Source organism: Erythrolamprus reginae, chromosome Z (assembly GCF_031021105.1).
Source record: "Erythrolamprus reginae isolate rEryReg1 chromosome Z, rEryReg1.hap1, whole genome shotgun sequence".
In the NCBI taxonomy this organism is placed as follows: domain Eukaryota; kingdom Metazoa; phylum Chordata; class Lepidosauria; order Squamata; family Dipsadidae; genus Erythrolamprus; species Erythrolamprus reginae.
In genome coordinates this window covers 51,449,252-51,472,354 of record NC_091963.1, presented here as the reverse complement: position 1 = coordinate 51,472,354, position 23,103 = coordinate 51,449,252, and the positions used below count along the sequence as shown (strand labels likewise).

Here is a 23,103-nt window from a genome sequence, read left to right as displayed (position 1 = left end):
CTCTGGGGGGAGTTGGTTCCAGAGAGCCGGTGCCGCCACAGAGAAGGCTCTTCCCCTGGGGCCCGCCAACCGACATTGTTTAGTTGACGGGACCCGGAGAAGGCCCACTCTGTGGGACCTAATCGGTCGCTGGGATTCGTGCGGCAGGAGGCGGTCCCGGAGATATTCTGGTCCCATACCATGAAGGGCTTTAAAGGTCATAACCAACACTTTGAATTGTGACCGGAAATTGATCGGCAGCCAATGCAGACTGCGGAGTGATGGTGAAACATGGGCATACCTAGGAAAGCCCATGACTGCTCTCGCAGCTGCATTCTGCACCATCTGAAGTTTCCGAACACTTTTCAAAGGTAGCCCCATGTAGAGAGCATTACAGTAGTCGAACCTCGAGGTGATGAGGGCATGAGTGACTGTGAGCAATGAGTCCCGGTCCAGATAGGGCCGCAACTGGTGCACCAGGCGAACCTGGGCAAACGCCCCCCTCGCCACAGCTGAAAGATGGTTGTCTAATGTGAGCTGTGGATCGAGGAGGACGCCCAAGTTGCGGACCCTCTCTGAGGGGGTCAATAATTCCCCCCCCCCCAGGGTAATGGACGGATAGATGGGATTGTCCTTGGGAGGCAAAACCCACAGCCACTCCGTCTTATCCGGGTTGAGTTTGAGTCTGTTGGCACCCATCCAGGCCCCAACAGCCTCCAGGCATCGGCACATCACTTCCACCGCTTCGTTGACTGGACATGGGGTGGAGATGTAAAGCTGGGTATCATCAGCATATTGATGATACCTCACCCCATGTCCTTGGATGATCTCACCCAGCGGTTTCATGTAGATATTAAATAGCAGGGGGGAGAGGACCGACCCCTGAGGCACCCCACAAGGGAGAGACCTCGGAGCCGACCTCTGACCCCCCACTAACACCGACTGCGACCGGCCAGAGAGGTAGGAGGAGAACCACTGGAGAACAGTGCCTCCCACCCCCAACCCCTCCAGCCGGTGCAGAAGGATACCATGGTCGATGGTATCGAAAGCCGCTGAGAGGTCAAGGAGCACCAGGACAGAGGATAAACCCCTGTCCCAGGCCCGCCAGAGATCATCCATCAACGCGACCAAAGCAGTTTCCGTGCTGTAACCGGGCCTGAAACCAGACTGCCGGGGACCTAGATAATCGGCTTCTTCCAAGGACCGTTGGAGCTGGAGTGCCACCACCTTCTCAACAACCTTCCCCATAAAGGGAAGGCTGGAGACTGGACGATAGTTATTAAGTACGGCTGGGTCCAGGGAAGGCTTCTTGAGGAGGGGGCGCACAAGCACTTCTTTATAGAGTGGTGGAAAGACTCCCCTCCCCAAGGAAGCATTGGTAATCTCCTGGGCCCAGCTCCGTGTCACCTCCCTGCTGGCCAAAACCAACCAGGAGGGACACGGATCCAGTAAACAGGTGGTGGAACTCACAGCTCCAATGGCCTTGTCCACTTCATCAGGTGTCACCAGATCAAACTCTTCCCAGACAGGTGGACAAGTACGTGCCCCAGTCACCTCGACTGACTCGTTGTCAGTCGACTCTGTTTTACAATTGGAGTCGAGGTCGGCCCGGATCTGAGCGACTTTATCAGCGAAAAACGTGTTAAAATCCTCGGCACTGCTCTGCAAGGGCTCCCCAACTCCCCCCTGGTTAAGAAGGGAGCGGGTCACCCTAAACAGAGCGGCCGGGCGGGATTCCGCTGATGCAATCAAGGCGGCATGGTACGCGCATCTTGCCGTCTTGAGCGCCACTTTGTAAGTCTTAATAAAAGCTCTTACAAGTGTTCGATCAGATTCAGATCTACTCTTCCTCCATCGCTTCTCTAGACGTCTCTTTTGGCATTTAACTCCCGGAGCTCCTCATTGAACCATGGAGCTCTACGGGGTCTAGCGCCATGGAGAGGTCGCAAAGGCGCAATCCGGTCAAGAGCCTCCGCCGCAGCCCTGTTCCAGGCCTCTGCAAGAGACTCCGCCGAACTATGGATGAGTGCCTCTGGAATAACCCCAAGCGCCGTCTGAAAGCCCTCTGGGTCCATCAGGCATCTGGGGCGGAACATCTTCATTGGTCCCGCCTCCCTGCGGGGAAGGATTGGAGCCAGGAAGTCAAGCCGTAGTAGGAAATGGTCTGACCATGACAAAGGCAATGCTTCTAAGCCCCTTAGTCTCAGACCATTACTCAATTGCTCATGAAGAGATACCATGTCAGGTGCGTGCCCTCCCTCGTGAGTCGGACCCTGAACTACTTGAGTCAGGTCCATGGCTGTCATGGTGGCCATGAACTCCTGTGCCAACCCAGAGGTTTCGCCGAGTGACGGCAGATTGAAGTCCCCCAGGACAATAAGTCCGGGGAACTCCACCGCCAACCCGGCTACCTCCTCGAGTAGCACAGGCAGGGCTTTTGACACGCAGCTGGGAGGCAGGTACGTGAGAAGTAAGCCCACCTGAACCCCTAAGTCCAACTTCATCAAGAGAGACTCACAACCCGCAATTTCCGGAGCAATGAGTCCACGTAGGCGAAGGCTCTCCCTGGCTATAATAGCCACTCCTCCCCCCCTTCCCTGGGGTCCAGGTTGATGCCATATCTGAAACCCGACTGGGCAAATTTCAGAGAGAGGAACACCTCCCTCCGGGCCCAGCCAGGTTTCAGTAATACATGCCAAGTCGGCCTCCTCATCCAGGATCAGATCCCGGTTATTCTTAACCTCCATAACAATTATCATTCCAGCTATAGTATATTAGCTATGTATTTTATTCTAGGAATTAGACCTGTAAAATGTAATTGTATGACTGTAGTCCTACAGTCAAGGGAGTGATATATTGATCACCTTGGGATTTAATTCTAATTACACGTGCTTAACTGTGAGGCTGATATTGCAAAAGCATGTACCTTTGAAGAAGATCAACTGAATTCAATTGATACGTTTTAAATAAGCCTATATAGCATAGTGCTAATTTTTGCATAATCTTCAGAATGATTCATTACATGAAGGACTAATGTTCTAGGATATTTACTTTCTTATTTCACCTTGAATATAAGACCCTGTCAGCTTAAGATACAAGAAGATAAATGTGAACAAATCAAATTTGGACAATGTTTAATATAAGCTATGTTCCAATTAAAAGGTATTAGATTCTATAACATTACAGGAGAAATATGACTGACTGCCTATTAAAACTAATCACTTAGCAAACTCATTAATCATGTTAACAGGTCAGCCTTTCTCCAACCTCATGCTTTTCAGAAGTATTGGCTCTGCCTGCCATGCTAGTAGGGAATTTTGGAAACTGAAGCTGATGGGAGTTGGAATTTGACAAACTTGAAGAAAAGAAGGATGATGTTGGCTAGCTAAAGTAATTTTGTGAACAGGTTCTCTGATGGCAGAATCAGCCCACTTGCCATGGGACAATTCAACAAATATAAAGTTAAAGTAATTTCAATGAAATCATGGTTAATAATAATAATAATAATTATTATTATTATTATTATTAAATCCAGAAATACAACAGTTACAATAATTCTGATGAAAATGTAGTCATCAATAATTAAAAGTAACTGAGTGAAATGGTTAATGTAGCATTGAATTGTCCCACAGTGCTAGGTAGCCATGGTGAATTGGCCACTTAGCAAGTTATCCTAAATCCATCTGATGAGTCAGACTCTGCAGTAGAAGACAGATTCTAACTCTGCAATCAAGAGCCAGTCGGTTCTCAGGTAACTAGCCAAAACTAAGGAATAGAAATTATTGGAAAATAAACTGCTAGTCTTACACATCTACTGCAAAAAACGTAACAAGCTAAATCACCTGATTTTTTTTTTAGCAAAAAATGATCCTAAGCTCCAATATGCAGAAAAATCTATTGAGTAAAAATAAATATTCTGTGAGGCTCATCTAAAGAAAAAGGTGATTCAGGAAAACAGGCGCATCCAAATCAGTGCATTAAAGGAAGGGGCATGGGAATCAAATTTCTGTTAGCAAACAACAATTTTCCAACCCTGAATACGAGTTCTGTTGTGCTATTGTGCTCAGAAAATGTGATGTTTCTGATTTTGGTATTGGTACAAGACTGCTCTCATATTTGAATTTGGACTTGCACACTTGGAGTCTTCGCCTCTGAAGTAATCTTGTTTCTCCTGAGTATTTACATTTTTACACTGTGATAAGATTTATAGCTATCATGAAGAAGTATAAATACAAGTATAATCTCCTGTACTTATAATTGCTGGCACAAGACTGACTATTTGCCAACCTCATATAAGAAGTACCTCAACTGTAATCAATGTTATGGAGCAACTACTAGCTAAAAATGAGTAACTGAAAGCTCAGCTGAAACATTTGCCAATACAGATGAAAATACCATGTCCTAAATACCCTGCCTCTATTATCAATATCATGTATATAAACATTGTTATATCTTTGTATACTACTTATATGTACTTGACAAAATACATAAATAAAGTAACACTTGAGAAATTTGATTGTGCTCACTGCTAGGTTCCTGCTTTGGGAAACTAAATGTGGTCTCTTATCTTGAATACTTCTATTTAGACTATAAAGTCAGATTCATCATCAATTGTTTTTAGTTCAGCTGCTAAATGAGCTACTCCCTTTATAGTGAGTGTATCAGGTCATTTATGTTCATGTTTGAAAATGTTACTAAATCCATCCAGTCAAGCCATAACATTAGATAATTGTGACCAGAAGTCACTTCAGTGGCTTAGTATGTGACTGACTCAGATAATTGGCACAATAAGAATGGACAGTGCCAGGAGGACTGGTGGCATCCTAGATAAGATAAAGCACGGTAGAATATTTATTTATTTATTTATTTATTGATTGATTGATTGATTGATTGATTGATTACATTTGTATGCCGCCCCTCTCTGCAGACTCGGGGCGGCTATGCTTACCTTTTGCAAGATTTAAGTAATATGTGCCTGCAAATTTATGGGCATCTAGACTAATGAAAAACACATTCCCATCTATTTTCTTAGCAAATATAAAATGACTTCTAACTCCAAATGCCTAAGACATCAACTGGACTAGATCCCATTGTCAATTAAAGTAAAGCAAATAATAACCATGGTATATATTGTACTGTGGAGATTACAGTACCATATCTAACAAAACAAAAAACAAAAACCCTGCATTTTTCTGTACCAAGTAAATTGATGGTGCCAATTTAGACAGATTCCTACACAAAGATTACAAGCACTTTTACTCAGTCCCAGCACTTGAACCATACCCGGAAAACATGTGGTATTTGTGATAATCTAAATTTTAGTTTTCCACTCTTATAATCCCAGATCATAATGATTCTGGAGTCCAAGTAATACTTGGACCAGTACTCATAGAGACCCATAAGATTCTCTAAAGTTCAGTACAGCTCCATTCCCAGTGGAATTTGCTATCAGGGCAGTGTTTTTTGGATCAAAGTATGGGTTAGAGTAAATTGAAATGGATTTGGTAAAACATTAGAAAACCCCAAATAATTTCTCTGTTTCTTTGGGTACAAATTCATGACCCACATCCTCTGACCAAAGGCAAATCTAAATTTCAGCTTCCTTAATTATGTGGAACTACACATTCTGCACAAAAGTTTCCCAATACAGTCGGCTTAGTATGATAACTTCACAGATTGCAGCAAGCAAGAGGTTGATAAACTACCATCTAATTAGTCTGACCTGATCACTGCCCAAATGAGCACATCTAGTTTGAATTGGGACTTTTATGATTTTATAAGCAATAAGCTGGTGTTCTGTTTGTAAAAGCATAAATTATGGGAACTATAAAACTGCAACAATTTCCAGGCTGTCAAACAGATCTCCATCTGGAATAGATAATTCACTGTCTTCATCACTGAACTTTTGGAGCATTTGCCAAAGATATGCATCTGTACTAAGTTGAGCCTAGTGATGCTTATAATTTGTTTCACATCCAAGATGGCAATGAATGTACAATTTCCTTCCATACGCAGCATAATCACTTTTAATACACAGTGATACTACCTATGCAATGCTGTGCACCTGTCATCTTACAAAATCTGAGGAATATTATTTGCCAGGACTATTAAACTCTGTCTTGATGACATTCTAATCCATTTATCTTATTCTAAATAATATGAAACTCATATTGTATGAGCAGTCTTGCAGCATCCCCAAGTACTTCACTCCTGTGTTACGTTATAAAAATGTGAATTTAAAGCACATCAAATTTTTAGGGATATTGCATCTTACCAACACAGATACAGATGGAGCCTAACAAAGTACAGTGGTACCTCAAGATACGAACCCCTCGTCTTACGAACAATTCGTGATACGAACCCGGGGTTCAGAAAAAATTTGCCTCTTCTTACGAACTTTTTTCAAGTTACGAACGCCAAACCCGAACTTCCGGGTTCGGCATTGGGAGGCTCCTGGGAAGCCCCCGGGCTGTTTTAAAAGGTGACCGCCGGGCTGGGGGGCTTCCCAGCAACCTCCCGAATCCCGAACTTTTGCCGAACTTCCAGGTTCGGGGTTCGGGGGGGGGTGCTGGGAAGCCCCCCAGCCCGGCGGTCACCTTTTAAAACAGCCGGGCGGCTTCTCAGGAGCCTCCCAACGCCGAACGCGGAAGTTCGGGTTTGGCGTTTGGCTTCCGGAGGCTCCTGGGAAGCCCCCCGGCTGTTTTAAAAGGTCACAGCCAGGCTGGGGCGCTTGCCAGCAGCCCCGACTCCCTGCCGCTCGCCCATGGCCGGCAGAAGATCGCTCTTGCCCGGCTTCCGCGCGAGGCATCAGGTCAGCATTCTGTGGGGCGGGGCGGCGGGGAAGCCGGCGGCTGTGGCAGCTGCTGCAGGAGGCTTTCCCCCTCCTCGTCCGCCGCCCCGCCCGCCCAGAATGCTGACCTGATGCCTCGCGGGGAAGCCGGGCAAGAGCGATCTTCTGCCGGCCATGGGCGAGCTACAATAAGCTTCCACGCCCTCGCCCGTGCCTGGCGGGAGGTGAAGAGTGCTTTGCCCAGTGCAAAGTTGACAGCAAGCAGCTCCGCAGTCCCCAAAGGAGGCTTAACCCCGCCCCTCTGTCCCACCCCTCGCCCGTATCCGGCATAACTTCCTCCTGCCTATCCCCGCTCTTCTGCCGGCCACGGGCGAGGGGTGGGACAGAGGGGTGGGGTTAAGCCTCCTTTCGGGACTGCGGAGCTGCTTGCTGTCAACTTTGCACTGGGCAAAGCACTCTTCAGCTCCCGCCAGGCACGGGCGAGGGCGTGGAAGCTTATTGTAGCTCGCCCATGGCCGGCAGAAGATCGCTCTTGCCCGGCTTCCGCGCGAGGCATCAGGTCAGCATTCTGTGGGGCGGGCGGCGGGGAAGCCGGCGGCTGTGGCAGCTGCTGCAGGAGGCTTTCCCCCTCCTCGTCCGCCGCCCGCCGCCCGCCCAGAATGCTGACCTGATGCCTCGCGGGGAAGCCGGGCAAGAGCGATCTTCTGCCGGCCATGGGCGAGCTACAATAAGCTTCCACGCCCTCGCCCGTGCCTGGCGGGAGGTGAAGAGTGCTTTGCCCAGTGCAAAGTTGACAGCAAGCAGCTCCGCAGTCCCCCAAAGGAGGCTTAACCCCGCCCCTCTGTCCCACCCCTCGCCCGTATCCGGCATAACTTCCTCCTGCCTATCCCCGCTCTTCTGCCGGCCACGGGCGAGGGGTGGGACAGAGGGGTGGGGTTAAGCCTCCTTTCGGGACTGCGGAGCTGCTTGCTGTCAACTTTGCACTGGGCAAAGCACTCTTCAGCTCCCGCCAGGCACGGGCGAAAGGCGAGGAAGCCTATTGTAGCAGCTGCCACAGCGGAGACATTTGGGGTTTTGGCTAGGGGGGGGAGGGGAAGGCAGGAGGTCCGGCCCTTCATTTGCCCTCCCAGCAAAAGACAAAGCCGCACAGCTCCGCATCGCCGAAGGAGGCTTAACCCCACCCCTCTGTCCCACCCCTCGGCCGTGGCCGGCAGAAGAGCGGGGATAGGCAGGAGGAAGTTATGCCGGATACGGCCGAGGGGTGGGACAGAGGGGTGGGGTTAAGCCTCCTTTCGGGACTGCGGAGCTGCTTGCTGTCAACTTTGCACTGGGCAAAGCACTCTTCAGCTCCCGCCAGGCACGGGCGAAAGGCGAGGAAGCCTATTGTAGCAGCTGCCACAGCGGAGACATTTGGGGTTTTGGCTAGGGGGGGAGGGGAAGGCAGGAGGTCCGGCCCTTCATTTGCCCTCCCAGCAAAAGACAAAGCCGCACAGCTCCGCATCGCCGAGGGAGGCTTAACCCCACCCCTCTGTCCCACCCCTCGGCCGTGGCCGGCAGAAGAGCGGGGATAGGCAGGAGGAAGTTATGCCGGATACGGCCGAGGGGTGGGACAGAGGGGTGGGGTTAAGCCTCCTTCGGCGATGCGGAGCTGCGCGGCTTTGCCTTTTGCTGGGAGGGCAAATGAAGGGGCCGGACCTCCTGCCTTCCCCTCCCTCCCCAGCCAAAACCCCAAATGTCTCCGCTGTGGCAGCTGCTACAATAGGCTTCCTCGCCTTTCGCCTGTTTCAGCTTTCCATCCATCCACGTCACTTCGCCGCTAAATCGTATGGCAGCAAACAATCTTTGGGGTTTTCGCTGGGGGGAGAAGTAGGACCTTCCTAACTTCCTCCCCCCCCCAGCGAAAACCCCAAAGATTGTTTGCTGCCACACGATTTAGCGGCGAAGTGACGTGAAGGGATGGAAAGCTGAAACCGGGCTGTTTCAGCTTTCCATCCATCCACGTCACTTTGCTGCTAAATCGTATGGCAGCAAACAATCTTTGGGGTTTTCGCTGGGGGGAGAAGTAGGACCTTCCTAACTTCCTCCCCCCCCCAGCGAAAACCCCAAAGATTGTTTGCTGCCACACGATATAGCGGCGAAGTGACGTGAAGGGATGGAAAGCTGAAACCGGGCTGTTTCAGCTTTCCATCCATCCACGTCACTTTGCTGCTAAATCGTATGGCAGCAAACAATCTTTGGGGTTTTCGCTGGGGGGAGAAGTAGGACCTTCCTAACTTCCTCCCCCCCCCCAGCGAAAACCCCAAAGATTGTTTGCTGCCATACGATTTAGCAGCAAAGTGACGTGGATGGATGGAAAGCTGAAACAGCCCGGTTTCAGCTTTCCATCCCTTCACGTCACTTCGCCGCTAAATCGTGTGGCAGCAAACAATCTTTGGGGTTTTCGCTGGGGGGGGAGGAAGTTAGGAAGGTCCTACTGTCTCCTCCCCCAGCCAAAAACACAAAGCCAGGCAGCCTCCAGCCGCCAAAGGAGCCTCCTGATTCTCCCCGCGGAAGGCTCCATTCTGTTCCCTGCCAGCCCGATTGAGGGGCCGGCGGGAGGAAAGCGAATGCCTCTCTTCGTTGCGCTGCCTGGCTGGCAGCGGAAGATGTAAACGAGCCCACGGGGCCGGTCTCCGTGGCCGGCAGGGAACAGAATGGAGCCTTCCGTGGCGTCTGCCTGCTGGGCTGGTAAGGGGGGGAACCGAGCCCAGCCCCGTGGCATTCGCTTTCCTCCCGCCCGCAGCCGACTGATCGTGGGCGGCTTCCCGATCTCGGAGAGCTTCCTGGGCATGAAAGCTCGCGAATGCAACAAGGACGAAAGCCAGGAAGCTCTCCGAGATCGGGAAGGAGCCCACGGTCAGATGGCTGCGTGCGGGAGGAAAGCGAATGCCTTTCTTTGTTGCGCTTCCACCAGCATGGCCTGGCTGGCAGCGGAAGATGTAACCGAGCTCACGGGGCTGGGCTCGGCTCCCCCTCTTACCAGCCCAGCAGGCAGCCACCATGGAAGGCTCCGTTCCCTGTCGGCCACGGAGACCGGCCCCGTGGGCTCGTTTACATCTTCCGCTGCCAGCCAGGCAGCGCAACGAAGAGAGGCATTCGCTTTCCTCCCGCCGGCCCCTCAATCGGGCCGGTAGGGAACAGAATGGAACCAGCCCAGAAGCAATAGACGCAGGATCGGGCCGGCAGCAGGCGCAGGGCGAGGCAGCAGGTCTGCATCCTGGGCAGGCGGGCGGGCGGCGGGCGAGGAGGCGCGGCCGAGCGGCGACAGCGGCGGTTCTCCTCACTTCGGAGAGCTTCCTGGGCATGAAAACGCGCGAATCCAACAAGAACGAAAGCCAGGAAGCTCTCCCTGGCGGAGACCGCCGGCCCCTCAATCGGGCCGCCGTGACGGGGACCACTGGCCTGCCTAGCGGGCTGGGAGGGAGGTGGAATACGGGAGGAGGAGGAAGAGGAGGAGGAGGGAGGAAGGAGAGAGAGAGAGAGAGAGGGAAGCCGCCCGGCTGTTTTTAAAGGTGACAGCCGGGCGGCAGCGTTTTTTTGCGGTTGTTTTTTTTTTGTTGCACGGATTAATTGACTTTACATTGTTTCCTATGGGAAACAATGTTTCGTCTTACGAACCTTTCGTGTTACGAACCTTTCCCTGGAACCAATTAAGTTCGTATCTTGAGGTTCCACTGTACAGGCTATTAAATCTGGCAACTACTCCAGAAGGTTAAGAGCATTCAGAGGCTAATGGATTTTGTAAACTATTATTCCTTTGTTCCAAGTTCAGAGCCCTTTAATCTACTGCATAAGCAAACATTATAGCATTTATTTGGGATAAGAAAGCTTTTGAAAATCTGAAGAATTTTTTTTCTATTCTGCCTAACCTGCAATAACTGATAATTTCTCACTGAAATAGATGCCTTACATGCTAAATGGGAGGCATCTGCTGCAAGTTGCAGTCATGGTTTATATTCCAGTGTCTATTATTTTAGAAAATTAAAACATTGCTCCATCTGTGATAAGAAATTAATAATCAAGATGGCTTTTGATATTTTAGATACTTTCTAGAAAGAGCACAAAATCCAATAGAGATATGAAATGAAGTTGAATCAGGTAATATCTTCATTGGCCACTATTTTTTCTCTGGATTAATTTCAAGATGGTAAATTGCAAGTATTCATAACAAGAAAGGAATCATCACAAAAACTAAACCAGGAGAATTGGACAGTTCACATCGTGATTATATCAAAGCCCTTAGTAGTGATTCTTCCTGGACATATTACTATTTCATGACAAACTGCTTGCAAAACCCAGGAAACCTAGTGACCTGTCTTAGAAACATAGAAGATTGAGGGCAAAAAAAGACCTCATGGTCCATCTAGTCTGCCCTTATACTATTTCTTGTATTTTATCTTAGGATGGATATATGTTTATCACATGCATGTTTAGATTCAGTTACTGTGGATTTAACAACCATGTCTGCTGGCAGTTTGTTCCAAGCATCTACTATTCTTTCAGTAAAATAATATTTTCTCACGTTGTTTCTGGTTTTTCCCCCAACTAACCTAAGATTGTGCCCCCTTGTTCTTGTACTCCCTTTCCTATTAAAAACACTTCTCTCCTGAACCTTATTTAACCCTTTAACATATTTAAACATTTCGATCATGTCTGCCCTTTCCCTTCTGTCCTCCAGACTATACAGATTGAGTTCACTAAGTCTTTTCTGATATGTTTTATGCTTAAGACCTTCCACCATTTTTATAGCCCGTCTTTGCATCTGTTCAATTTTATCAATATCTTTCTGTAGATGAGGTCTCCAGAACTGAACACAGTATTCCAAATGTGGTCTTACCAGCGCTCTATACAGTGGGATCACAATCTCCCTCTTCCTGCTTGTTATACCTCTAGCTATGCAGCCAAGCATTCTACTTGCTTTCCCTACCACCTGACTGCACTGTTCACCCATTTTGAGACTGTCAGAAATCTGTGAGCCGCCCCGAGTCTGCGGAGAGGGGCGGCATACAAATCTGATAAATAAATAATAAATAAATAAATTATCCATAAATTCTTCTCTTCTGAAGTTTTTGCTAGCGCAGAACTGCCAATACAATAAGATTGAGGATTCATTTTGCCCAAGTGCATTATTTTACATTTGGAAACATTAAACTGCAGTTTCCATTGCTTTGACCACTTATCTAGTAAAGCTAAATCATTTGCCATATTACAGACACCTCCAGGAATATCAACCCTTTTGCACACTTTAGAATCATCGGCAAATAGGCAAACCTTCCCTACCAAACCTTCCCCTATGTCACTCAGAAAGATATTAAAAAGAATAGGACCCAGAACAGACCCTTGTGGCACACCGCTTGTAACCAGGTTCTGCTCAGAATACTCGCCATTAACAACAACCCTCTGATATCTACGCTTCAGCCAACTGCAAATCCACTGAACTATCCAGGGATTAAGTCCAATCTTCACTAATTTATCTATCAGCTCTTTATGTGGAACTGTATCAAAGGCTTTGCTGAAGTCTAGATAGGCAATATCCACAGCACCACCTTCATCCAACACCTTTGTGACATAGTCAAAGAAATCAATGAGATTAGTCTGACATGATTTGCCCTCAGTAAAGCCATGCTGGTTTGGGTCCAATAAGTTATTGTTTTTTAGGTGCTGATTTATCCTCTTTTTTAGTAGAGTCTCCATCATTTTAACTATAACTGATGTCAAGCTACCTGGCCTGTAGTTACTAGCTTCTTCTCTACTGCCCTTCTTGTGGATAGGCACAACATTGGCCATTCTCCAATCATCAGAAACATCTCCTGTTAAAAGGGATTGGTTAAACAAATCAGTCAGGGGGGTGGCAAACACATATTTGAGTTCTTTAAGAACTCTGGGGTGAATGCCATCTGGACCCATTGCCTTATTTGTCTTTAACTGTTCAAGTTCTTCTAATATATCGGCCTCTGAGATCACTGGAGCTGAATCCCTAAAGCTGCAAGCAATGCTATATTCACCCATAGTATTATATTGTAAGCTGCCTTCTGAGAAAACTGAACAGAAGTAGCTATTCAAATGGTTAGCGACCTCCTTATTCCCTTCAATGTATGTATTATCTCCAGTACTAAGCATTGTGATGCTGCAGTTTTTCTTCTTCCTATCATTAATATATCCGAAGAAGGTTTTCCTCCCTTCTTTACAGATTTGGCAATTTCTTCCTCTTTTGTGGTTTCAGTAGCATATATTATCTGCTTCACCTCATTCTGTCTCATTTTATATACCTCTCTGTCAGCTATACTTCCAGACTCTTTATATCTCCTATAGGCAGACTTTTTTCATTGACTATAGTCCTTACATCATTACTAAACCATAGAGGTTTCTTCTTCCTTTTACCTTTAGTTATTTGCCTTACGTACAGTTCAGTGGCTTTTAAGATGGCCTTTTTTAATACTGGGCGCTTGCTCCTGCCATTTTATTCCTGCCCTTTAATTCATTATTTAAATATTTCCCCATTTTATTGAAATTTGTTTTTCTGAAATCCAATACTTTGGGTATAGTATAGGATTGCTCACCATCAGTTTTTACATCAAACCACAAACATAGGTGGTCACAGCAACCAAAGTTTTCTCCCACCTTAACCTCTGAAACCCGGTTCCCATTCCTAATAACTAAATCTAGAATATTCTCCCCTCTAGTTGGTGTCTTAACCAGCTGTGCCAGAGCTGCTTCTGTAAGGGCCTCTACTATATTCTTACTTTTGCATGTAAGGGCACTAGGGATATTCCAGTTAACATCAGGCATGTTGAAATCACCCATAATCACAATATCTCCCTATACTGCCATTTGGGTAATTTCATCCACCGTCTTGTTGTCATAATCCTCAGATTGCCCTGGAGGCCTATAGATCACCCCAAATGTAATGACAGAACCCTCTTTAATTTGCATGCAAACCCAGAGAGTCTCCAACTCTTTACATGTATTTTGAATTAGTGTTGTCCTAGTACATGACGCGTGCCTTTGCTTCCAGCAATTGCTAATAATCAAGACTTCTTAACTGTCATCTACCTGTCATCTGCTTTTATCATCCTTTGATCGTAAGTGTCCTTCCCCCCTGTGAGCTTCCCCAACTAGGCTTGGACTTCTGGCAGGCGGTTGCTCACACCCTCCAGCCAAAGGCCTGAAGATTTTTGACTGCCAGATGCCGGCTGCGAGAGGGGCAGAAGTGGGATGAGGCTTGGCTGGAAAAAATTGCCTCACAAAGAATGTTTAAAATGCAGGGCAATACTACAGGCAGGCCTTAGCTTCGTGCGCTATGGCCAAATTACAGGAATAAGGCTTTTAGCACCCTTCGTGGTCACCTGGCCTTTCCAAATTAATACTTGGCCCTTTTGATAAGGCTGATGGCCTCTCCGAGCCTTGTTTAAGCAGTCTGTGAGCTGGGCAAGAAATTGCTGTGGCAGTTTTACGCCAAAGCCAAAGGCTTCCTTCAGGAGCTTCGCTGCTCCAATAATTTTTTTCTTCTCTTTTCCCGCCTAAACAGTGCTCTCCATTTTTGCTATGGCCCGCTTCCCAGTTGGCCCGGGAATTGCCGCCCATTCTGCACAATGCCCATGAGTGTCCACAATCATGACACACCATTTGTACTGCTGTACCACTGGTGAGCCTCTGCTCTTCTTATTTGACCTCTGGCTTCCATGCCGCCACCCGCGCTGTGGTCCTCCTCTTCATGGAAATGAAAGATAAGTGTAAATTCGGACTCCTCTTTTCCAATCTGTCACTGTCATCATGGGGTCTTTTGAACTTTGAACACTTCTATGGGTAGACTTCTGAGTGGTACCTAGGGTGGTCTGCTGCCTGTGGAGGAAGTGTCACCCAACAGCCCCTTTAGGGACAATTAAATTAATTGGCCCTTTTCGATGAACTGGTGGTCATCTGTTCCACCGCCTACATAAATCCTTGTTGGATCTCCTCATAAGAGGATCCCTGGTTTTGTATGCCAGGCGAAATGAGTACATCACCACCAATATTGGGTCCTTTGGACCCTGTCTTCCAGCCTTACCTTCAAATTCATTTCAACTTCCCTATGGGTTTATTCTTCACCACTCCCTGTTCCCCCACCTCAACAGGGGGTTCCTATCCAGGAGACCATCCAGCACCTGCTGGACATTCAGATTATTCAAGAGGTCTCTGGGAGCCAGCTAGGGTAGGGGCTTACTCTTTGGTTATGTGCTGTTTGCAGTTTTTCTGCTTAACATGCCTTAGCAGGCACACAGTGTGCCATAAGACTACGAAGCATGCCTTACAATCCCTTTCGGTGTACATTAGAATAGGAGGTTCTTGATCATTGGTTGATCACTCAGAGAGTGTTTTTATATATCTCTGGTCTACTGGATATACCTTCCTCCTACACAGGTGTGTACTACTGTCCTACCGATAAGAACTGATCGTTATCATTTACCAGAGTCACTCCTTCGGGGATCAGGTTGAATCCTCTGGTGTGCAAGCTGTCCATGTGCCACCTCTATGTTGGTTGAGGCAGGCAGGATTCCTTTGAGTACCACTTGTTGGGGGTCAAGAGAAAGGGAGGGTTTTGCCTTCTCTTTATGCTCCAGATTCCCATGTACAATTGGTGGGCCACTGTGTGACATAGAATGTTGGACTTGATGGGCTTTGGCCTGATTCAGCATGGCTCTTCTTATATTCTTAAGCTGTTCCTCTCTCAGAACAGAAAGATTAGCCTCTTGGGCATCACCAGTTGAGGATCATGTTAGATCCTCTAGAGTACAAGCTGTTCCTGCTCCAGAAGAGAAAGATAAAGCATCTTGGGCATAACCATTGATTGCTGTCCTACCTGCAACATCTGGAGCCTTCTTGTTTCCAAAGGTTCTTCAGGGGCTAGGTTCCGTTCTAGCGGACACGGCAAGTTTCTTCTCCAGTCAATGTCAAGCTTTCAGTCACTGGCCAGAAACCCGTACACTGGTAAATGTCAGTGGCCAGTGACAAGGATCTTGTCTCTTGTCATCTACCATGCCAACGCAGGTACCAATGATGGCATACATCACTCAGCAGGGGGACACCATGTTCTGGGCTCTGATGTTGAGCCCATGGGCCTTGGGTTACAATTCCACTGTTATCTTCTGTCTCTCATCGCAGAACACTCTTCTGAAGGGAATGACATGGAGGAAGGCTGACTCCATTTCTATGTGTTTCCTCCAATACCTCTCATTCCCAGAGTCATTCAGCGGAACCTGCAGGAGAAGGCAGAGGTCATCCTTCTGGCTCCTCACTGGCCCAGGAGAGCTTGGCTCGCGGACCTTATCTCCCTCTCCATATCTCCACCATGGTGGACCCAACACTTTGTGTCTTTCTCTTTTCACTCTACTTCATTGGAAAAAAAGGTGTCTTCTCCCACGGTGGGGCACTGGATTTGAGCGGTTATTTCTGTGCTATAGCCTCAAACAGATAGTATTATTGCCCACTCTATGTGTAATGCAGCTACCACTGCTGCTTGGTCTGCTTGGGCGTTGATAGAAGAGGTTTGCAGGGCGGTCACCTGGGCATTGCCCACACCCTTCATCCTCCATTATAAAATCGATTCCTTCGCTGCATGCAAGGTGGACTTTGGGTCTTGGTTCAAGCAACCATGTGTCAAAGTTATCCCAGCCAGCCTTAATTTACCCTCCCTAAATGGGCTGCTTTGGCATGCCCCATCCTTGGAGGCTAACTTCTCCTACCATTGAGAATAGGCGTTGTTATACTTACCTGAACACCCATTCTCATGTAGGGGAGTTAGCCTCCAAGTCCCGCCCTTGCTTGAGATTGGGCTGGCTGTGAGTTTGTGTATATATTATCATCATTTCTTATTGTGAATATTGGTTCTGCTTATTACATAAAATGTATAATTCATTTATTATTGTGTGTATCAGTTCTGGTTATTACATAAAATTTGTTCTGATTGAACTGGAAGCTGCATGCAGTCTATTCTTTCGTCCTTCATTTGAAGAGGGGGAATGTAAGATGGAGGGCGCTATTTATACATTTTTAGACTCAGTCCTGATTGGCTAATGGATAAGTGTCAACCCATCCTTGGAGGCTAACTCCCCTATATGAAAATGAGCATTCAAGAAAGTATAACAATGCCCATTCTATACATTCAAGTACCACTGAAGTGAATCACACTAACTCCACTGTCCCTCCTCAGCCATCTTCTCCACCTATCATCCCTCATCTTCAAACAGACCCCCCCCAACACTTCAAGCAACAAATAGGATAGTGCGCCTCTTACTACCTCATTCCAATCCAATTTCAACCCAACTCAACCCAATCCCACCCTTGACCACAAACTCAATTTCAAATGTAAACTAATCACTGCAAGAAGCATAATCAACAAATTATCTGAATTCCTCATCCTACTTGACACAAACATATTTGACTTAATATTTGTTTGTGAAACATGGCTGAACTCTTCATATCCTGACTCCATCATCACACAAAGTAACTATCTAGTCTTCCGGTCTGACCGCGACTCCCGCAGAGGGGGTGGTGTAGCCATGTTCTACAAAAGCTCACTCAACCTAAAAAATATTCTAGTTACACAAGATCTCATTCTCCCTGAAAGCCTAGTTTGCGACATTTCCCTCAACACTACACTCCGTTTCCTTCTGTGCTACAGAGCTCCAAACTACGACATTACCCATGCAACTAAACTAACCTCCCTCTTAACTTGGGCAACCTCCTGCCCCCACCCCATTATCTTCCTTGGTGACCTCATCAACTGGTCACTAAACGAATGCTCCACTGAACCTATACATACCGCCATCTATAACGCCGTCACCAGCCTAGGACTAGAACAATTAGTATCAAACAACACCAGACTCAACAACTGTCTCGATCTCATATTCTGCAACAGTAAAAGTGCTATCTATGGACTGCACACAAAAGAACCCTTCTCCAACAGTGAACACAGCACGATCAACTTCAACCTCAACCTACATCATCTAAACACTCACCTGACGTATGCGGCGCCTAAGTACAATTTCAGGAAAGCCAACTATGAACTCATAGACGCCAATCTTTAATTTATTAATTGGCAATCCTTGTTCTTTAACTGCATCACCATTGATGACCTCTACAACACGTTAATTAATAGACTTATAGATCTGCATGTTCCACTCACCTCTCCTAGAAGAAAACAAAAAAATAACGTACCTGTCTCGATAAAGAAACTACAAAACAAAAAAAGATCCCTCTGGCGTAGAAACAAAAAAGGCCCAGTAACCAACTTTAAAAGCCGCTACAGAAGCATATGCCAACAAATAAAAATAGAATGTCTCAACTATCACAGTGAACAAGAGGAAAACCTCCTACGCACCAAATCTAACCGTGCCGTCTACAACTTCGTCAACAACAAACTTAACGACTCCAGACCTATTCCACCTCTCGTAGGACCCAACAACAAAGAATACCACGATGACCCATCCAAAGCTAACCTCTTCAACTCCTTTTTTGGCTCCGTTTTTGTTAACAGTAATGGCTCATCCCCCCTCTTCGCAAATTGCATTCCAAACTCATTAAAAAACCTAACCCAAATCATCTTCACTATAGACTACATTGAAAAAGCAATCCGTGACCTCAAACATTCCCTATCTGTCGGACCAGACGGTCTTTGTGCATACTTCCTAAGAAAACTTTCTTCTGCCATAGCTGAACCCCTAAGCATTATCTTCCAAAAATCCTTCAGGACCAGCACTCTCCTCAAGCTGTGGTCAAAAGCAGTAGTCATCCCCATTTTCAAAAAAGGAGACCCATCGCTAGTTGACAACTACAAACCAATATCACTATGCTGCGTCCCTTGTAAAATCATGGAATCAATTATAAATCGATCAATCACCCTTTACTTAGAATCTAATAACCTACTATCAAAAAAACAATTTGGATTCAGAAAGAAACTATCCTGCAACCTACAACTACTTCACTGCAAAAACATCTGGACTACCCACCTTGATCAAGGAAAATCCATCAATGCAATTTATATCAACTTCTGCAAAGCCTTTGACTCAGTGGTTCACGACAAACTTCTCCTAAAACTCAAATCCTATGGCATCTCAGGACTCCTCCACAACTGGATTACTGCATTCCTGTCAAATAGGCAACAAGTTGTCAAAATCGGAAGCGCCATTTCCACCCCCGTCTGTGTCAAAAGCGGCGTTCCACAAGGCAGCGTACTAGGTCCTACTCTTTTCATCCTATACATCATTGACCTCTGTGATAATATCACAAGCAACTGTGTGCTTTTTGCCAACGATGTGAAACTTTTCAACACCACTGACAACACACTCACTCTCCAAAAAGACCTGGACTTTGTTTCAGATTCGTCTAACACCTGGCAACTTCAAATATCAACCAACAAATGCTCTACCCTCCACATCAGCAAAAAGAATCCAAACCTCATATATGAACTGAATAAAACAAATTCTCGCAGCCAACCCACACTCAGTAAAAGACCTTGGAATACTAATATCAAACGACCTAAGTGCTAAAGCCCACTGCAACAATATCACCAAAAAGGCTTCCAGAGTTGTTAACCTGATCCTATGTAGCTTCTGCTCTGGCAATCTCACACTACTGACTAGAGCCTACAAAACTTATTCCAGACCCATTCTCGAATACAGCTCATCTGTCTGGAACCCACACATCTCAGACATCAACACTCTCGAAAACGTCCAAAGATATTTCACCAGAAGAGCCCTTCACTCCTTCACTCGAAACAGAATATCGTACGAAAATAGACTAACTATCCTGGGTCTTGAAAGCTTAGAACTGCAGCGCCTAAAACACGATTTAAGTATTGCCCACAAGATGATATGCTGCAACGTCCTTCCAGTCGACTACTTGAGCTTCAATCGCAACAACACAAGAGCACACAACAGATTCAAACTTAATATTAACCGCTCCAAACTTGACTGTAAAAAATATGACTTTAACAATCGAGTTGTCGAAGCGTGGAACTCATTACCGGACTCAATAGTGTCAACTCCCAACCCCCAACATTTCTCCCTTAGACTCTCCACGATTGACCTCTCCAGGTTTCTAAGAAGCCAGTAAGGGGCGTATAGAAGTACACTGATGTGCCTATCTTCACCGAAAAGTTGCATAGACACTCAAAATATTACACGGGGCAAAACCCGAACTCAGAACAATCTACATACATATACCCGTGAAAATCTACGGAATATATATATATATATATATATATATATATATATATATATATATATATATATATCATATATATTCTCTCCGTATCTCTTATATCATTTATGTTCTCTTCTTTTTTACTTTCTATCTTTATATATATTACTTAATGTCTATTCTCTTCCATATGTATTGTATATTGGACAAAGAATAAATAAATAAAAATAAAATAAATAAAACTAGCAAATGCAGATTTGAAATCTGAATGGCACTAAACTATGCCATAAGGGTGGAAGGGAACTTCATATGAATATACAAAGTGTATGTTTGTGTGTTGTGTGCTTAAATCATGAAGATGTTTCTTCCATTTGCTTTTTATGATTCATTTGTCAACAGAACAGCCTCCCCTCTAACCCTCATTTATGAGACATTGCATTTAGAAAATCTGAATCCATAGAATTAATATACAAATATGGAGTTCTTCTGATAGCTTCTGTCAATATCAAGAGAAATAAATTTCCAGTGTTTCAGATCCAAGTAAAGGAAGCAAGAGTTTTACAATCCTTTTGTAAAAATATATAACTATTTGTGGATCAAATTTGTGGATAAAATTTATACTTCATAGTAAGCTAACATTTACCAAATAACCCACAATTAGCTGAGTTCAAACAGCAATTTAAATCAAAATCAAGCAACCACATTATGGCTTACAATTATCAGGAACAAAGAGTTAAATAACTAAAAAATGGTGCCAGAAGTCTTTAACAAAAAACATTTTTTCAGAATTATTCTATTGTTTGTATATTTTGTTAATTGCAGTTTCTCTTGATATTGCTCTCCATGGATGTATTTCTGTAGACTTTACAGTAACATGAGGCTGTTATAATAACAGGTCATGATCACATGGAAGAACAAAGTTATCATATCCAGACTGAAAAACTCTGGAATACATTAAATGATAATCAGAAGAAAGTTCTCTCTATCATTGTGGTTAACTGGAATATTGAAGTCTAAACTTATAACTCTCTGAATGGAAATATGTAGTTTTCAAATTAATTATAATGTTGATAACTTTAAAAACAATTACTTGGGGAAATGTGTTAGGATTAGTGTTCGTTTCTCAAGAGGAAGTTTATCCTTTTCCTCTCTTGCATGTTCAAGAAGTTGCCGTCTCATAACGGTAAAAACAGAGCGCAGCAATGTTCTTCCAAAAATTTGTGTGGTTTCATATTGAAGTAGACTGTCACAAAACTGGGGGACATTGCAGTAACACAGCCACCTACAGAGGAAAAAAATAAAATACAAACCTAATTAATTCAAATTACTATGCAATGTATTTCAATCATACTCACTTAATAACTGTTTATTTTACAGAATTACTGAAATTTCTAACAAGCATTTTATATCATATAATTATTCTAATTGAACTACAGAACACATCTACAGTCAGCAGCATTGTATAGCCTAGATCAGTAATGGCGAACCATTTTTCCCTCGGGTGCCAAAAGTTTATGCAGATTGTTGGACATGCACAAGTGCTAACATACATAATGCAATGCCACTCCTGCACATTCTGCCCATTGCACATGCACGTGTGACCCACTGAGTATGCATGTGCGATGCCCCTGTATTAGCCTCCCATCCCAAAACAAACGTGGGAGAGGGGAAAAGCCTCCCATCCCCAAACAGAGCTTGGAGGGGGCAGAAGCCTCCCATCCCCAAATAGATCTGAGGTGGTGGGGAGGGGGGGAAGCCTTGTGTGCCCAAACAGCACTGGGGTGTAATCTCCAGAGATCTGGGAAGGCACAGGCTGCAGAAAGTGAGGAAAAAATATGAGCTTGTCTGACCCAAAATTCAGCTGGGCAACAGGGGGCACTTGCACATGTTCAGTGGAGCTGAGTTGGTCCCTGTAGAGAGGGCTCCATATTTTTTTGGCACATTTGCCATAGGTTCACCATCACAGGCCTAAATGATTTCCTAATATCTCCTAGATGAATCAGATTGTTTGTTTGTTTATTTATTTATTTATTTATTTATTTATTGATTGTTAAGAGTTGAAAGGGACCATGCAGGTCATCGTCCAACCCCCTGCCTGAGCAACCATCCTAAAGCATCCCAGCCAAGTGGCAGTCCAATCTCCTCCTGAAAGTGTCCAGAGTTGGGGAGTTCACAACCTCCGCAGGCAGGTTGTTCCACTGGTTGATCGCTCTGACTGTCAGGAAGTTCTTCCTTACTTCTAGGTTGAATCTCTCCTTGGTCAGCTTCCAGCTGTTGTTTCTCGTCTGTCCCTCTGGTGCTCTGGAGAATAGAGTGCCCCCCTCCTCTCTGTGGCAACCCCTCATATACCTGTGTACAGCTATCATGTCCCCTCTGGCCCTCCTTTTCTCTAGGCTATCCATGCCCAGTTCCCGCAATCTCTCTTCATAAATCTGAGTTTCAATCATTTTGAATCATTTTGGTTGCTCTTTTCTGCACCTGCTCCAGAGTTTCAATGTCTCTTTTGAAGTGTGGTGACCAGAACTGGATACAGTACTCCAGATGTGGTCTGACCAGGGTGTAGTAGAGTGGTATTAATACTTCCCTGGTCTTGGAGTGTATCGCCCTGTTGATGCAGCTTAGGATAGTGTTGGCCTTTTTGGCCGCTGCTGCACATTGCTGGCTCATGTTTAGTTGGTTATCCACCAAGATTCCAAGATCTCTTTTGCAGTCACTACTGCTAAGTGGGGTTTCTCCCAGGCTGTATGTGTGTCTAGGTTTTTTTTTTTACCAAGGTGAAGGACTTTGCTCTTGTCGACGTTGAACATCATGTTGTTAGTGTGGGCCCATAGTGTTAATCTGTCTAGATCTTTCTGTATTTTGAGCCTGTCCTGTAGGGTGTTGGCTACCCCTGCCAGCTTGGCGTCATCTGCGAATTTGATTAGTTCCCCTTCTACTCCCTCGTCCAGGACATTGATGAAAATATTGAAGAGTACAGGGCCCAGGACGGAATCCTGTGGTACCCCACTGCCTACCTTCTTCCATGTGGATTTGGAACCATTGAGGACAACTTGTTGCATGCGGTTGGACAGCCAACTGTTTATCCATCTGCATGTGTTTTAACCTACCCCGTTTTT

At 45.7% G+C, this 23,103-nt stretch overlaps 1 protein-coding gene across 6 annotated transcripts in view; it reads right to left on the bottom strand.

Annotated features, from left to right (window-relative positions):
• KAT2B (lysine acetyltransferase 2B) overlaps positions 1–23,103 on the bottom strand; it is a 221,346-nt gene that overhangs the window by 120,455 nt on the left and 77,788 nt on the right. For all 6 annotated transcript variants that reach the window (XR_011556813.1, XM_070727254.1, XM_070727259.1 and 3 more), the window contains exon 6: positions 21,078–21,269. Coding sequence is in view for 5 of the 6 variants with exons in the window: in XM_070727254.1 (XP_070583355.1) it covers positions 21,078–21,269 (192 nt within the window). In the remaining variant the exon portion in view is untranslated. The remainder of the gene's footprint in view (positions 1–21,077; positions 21,270–23,103) is intronic.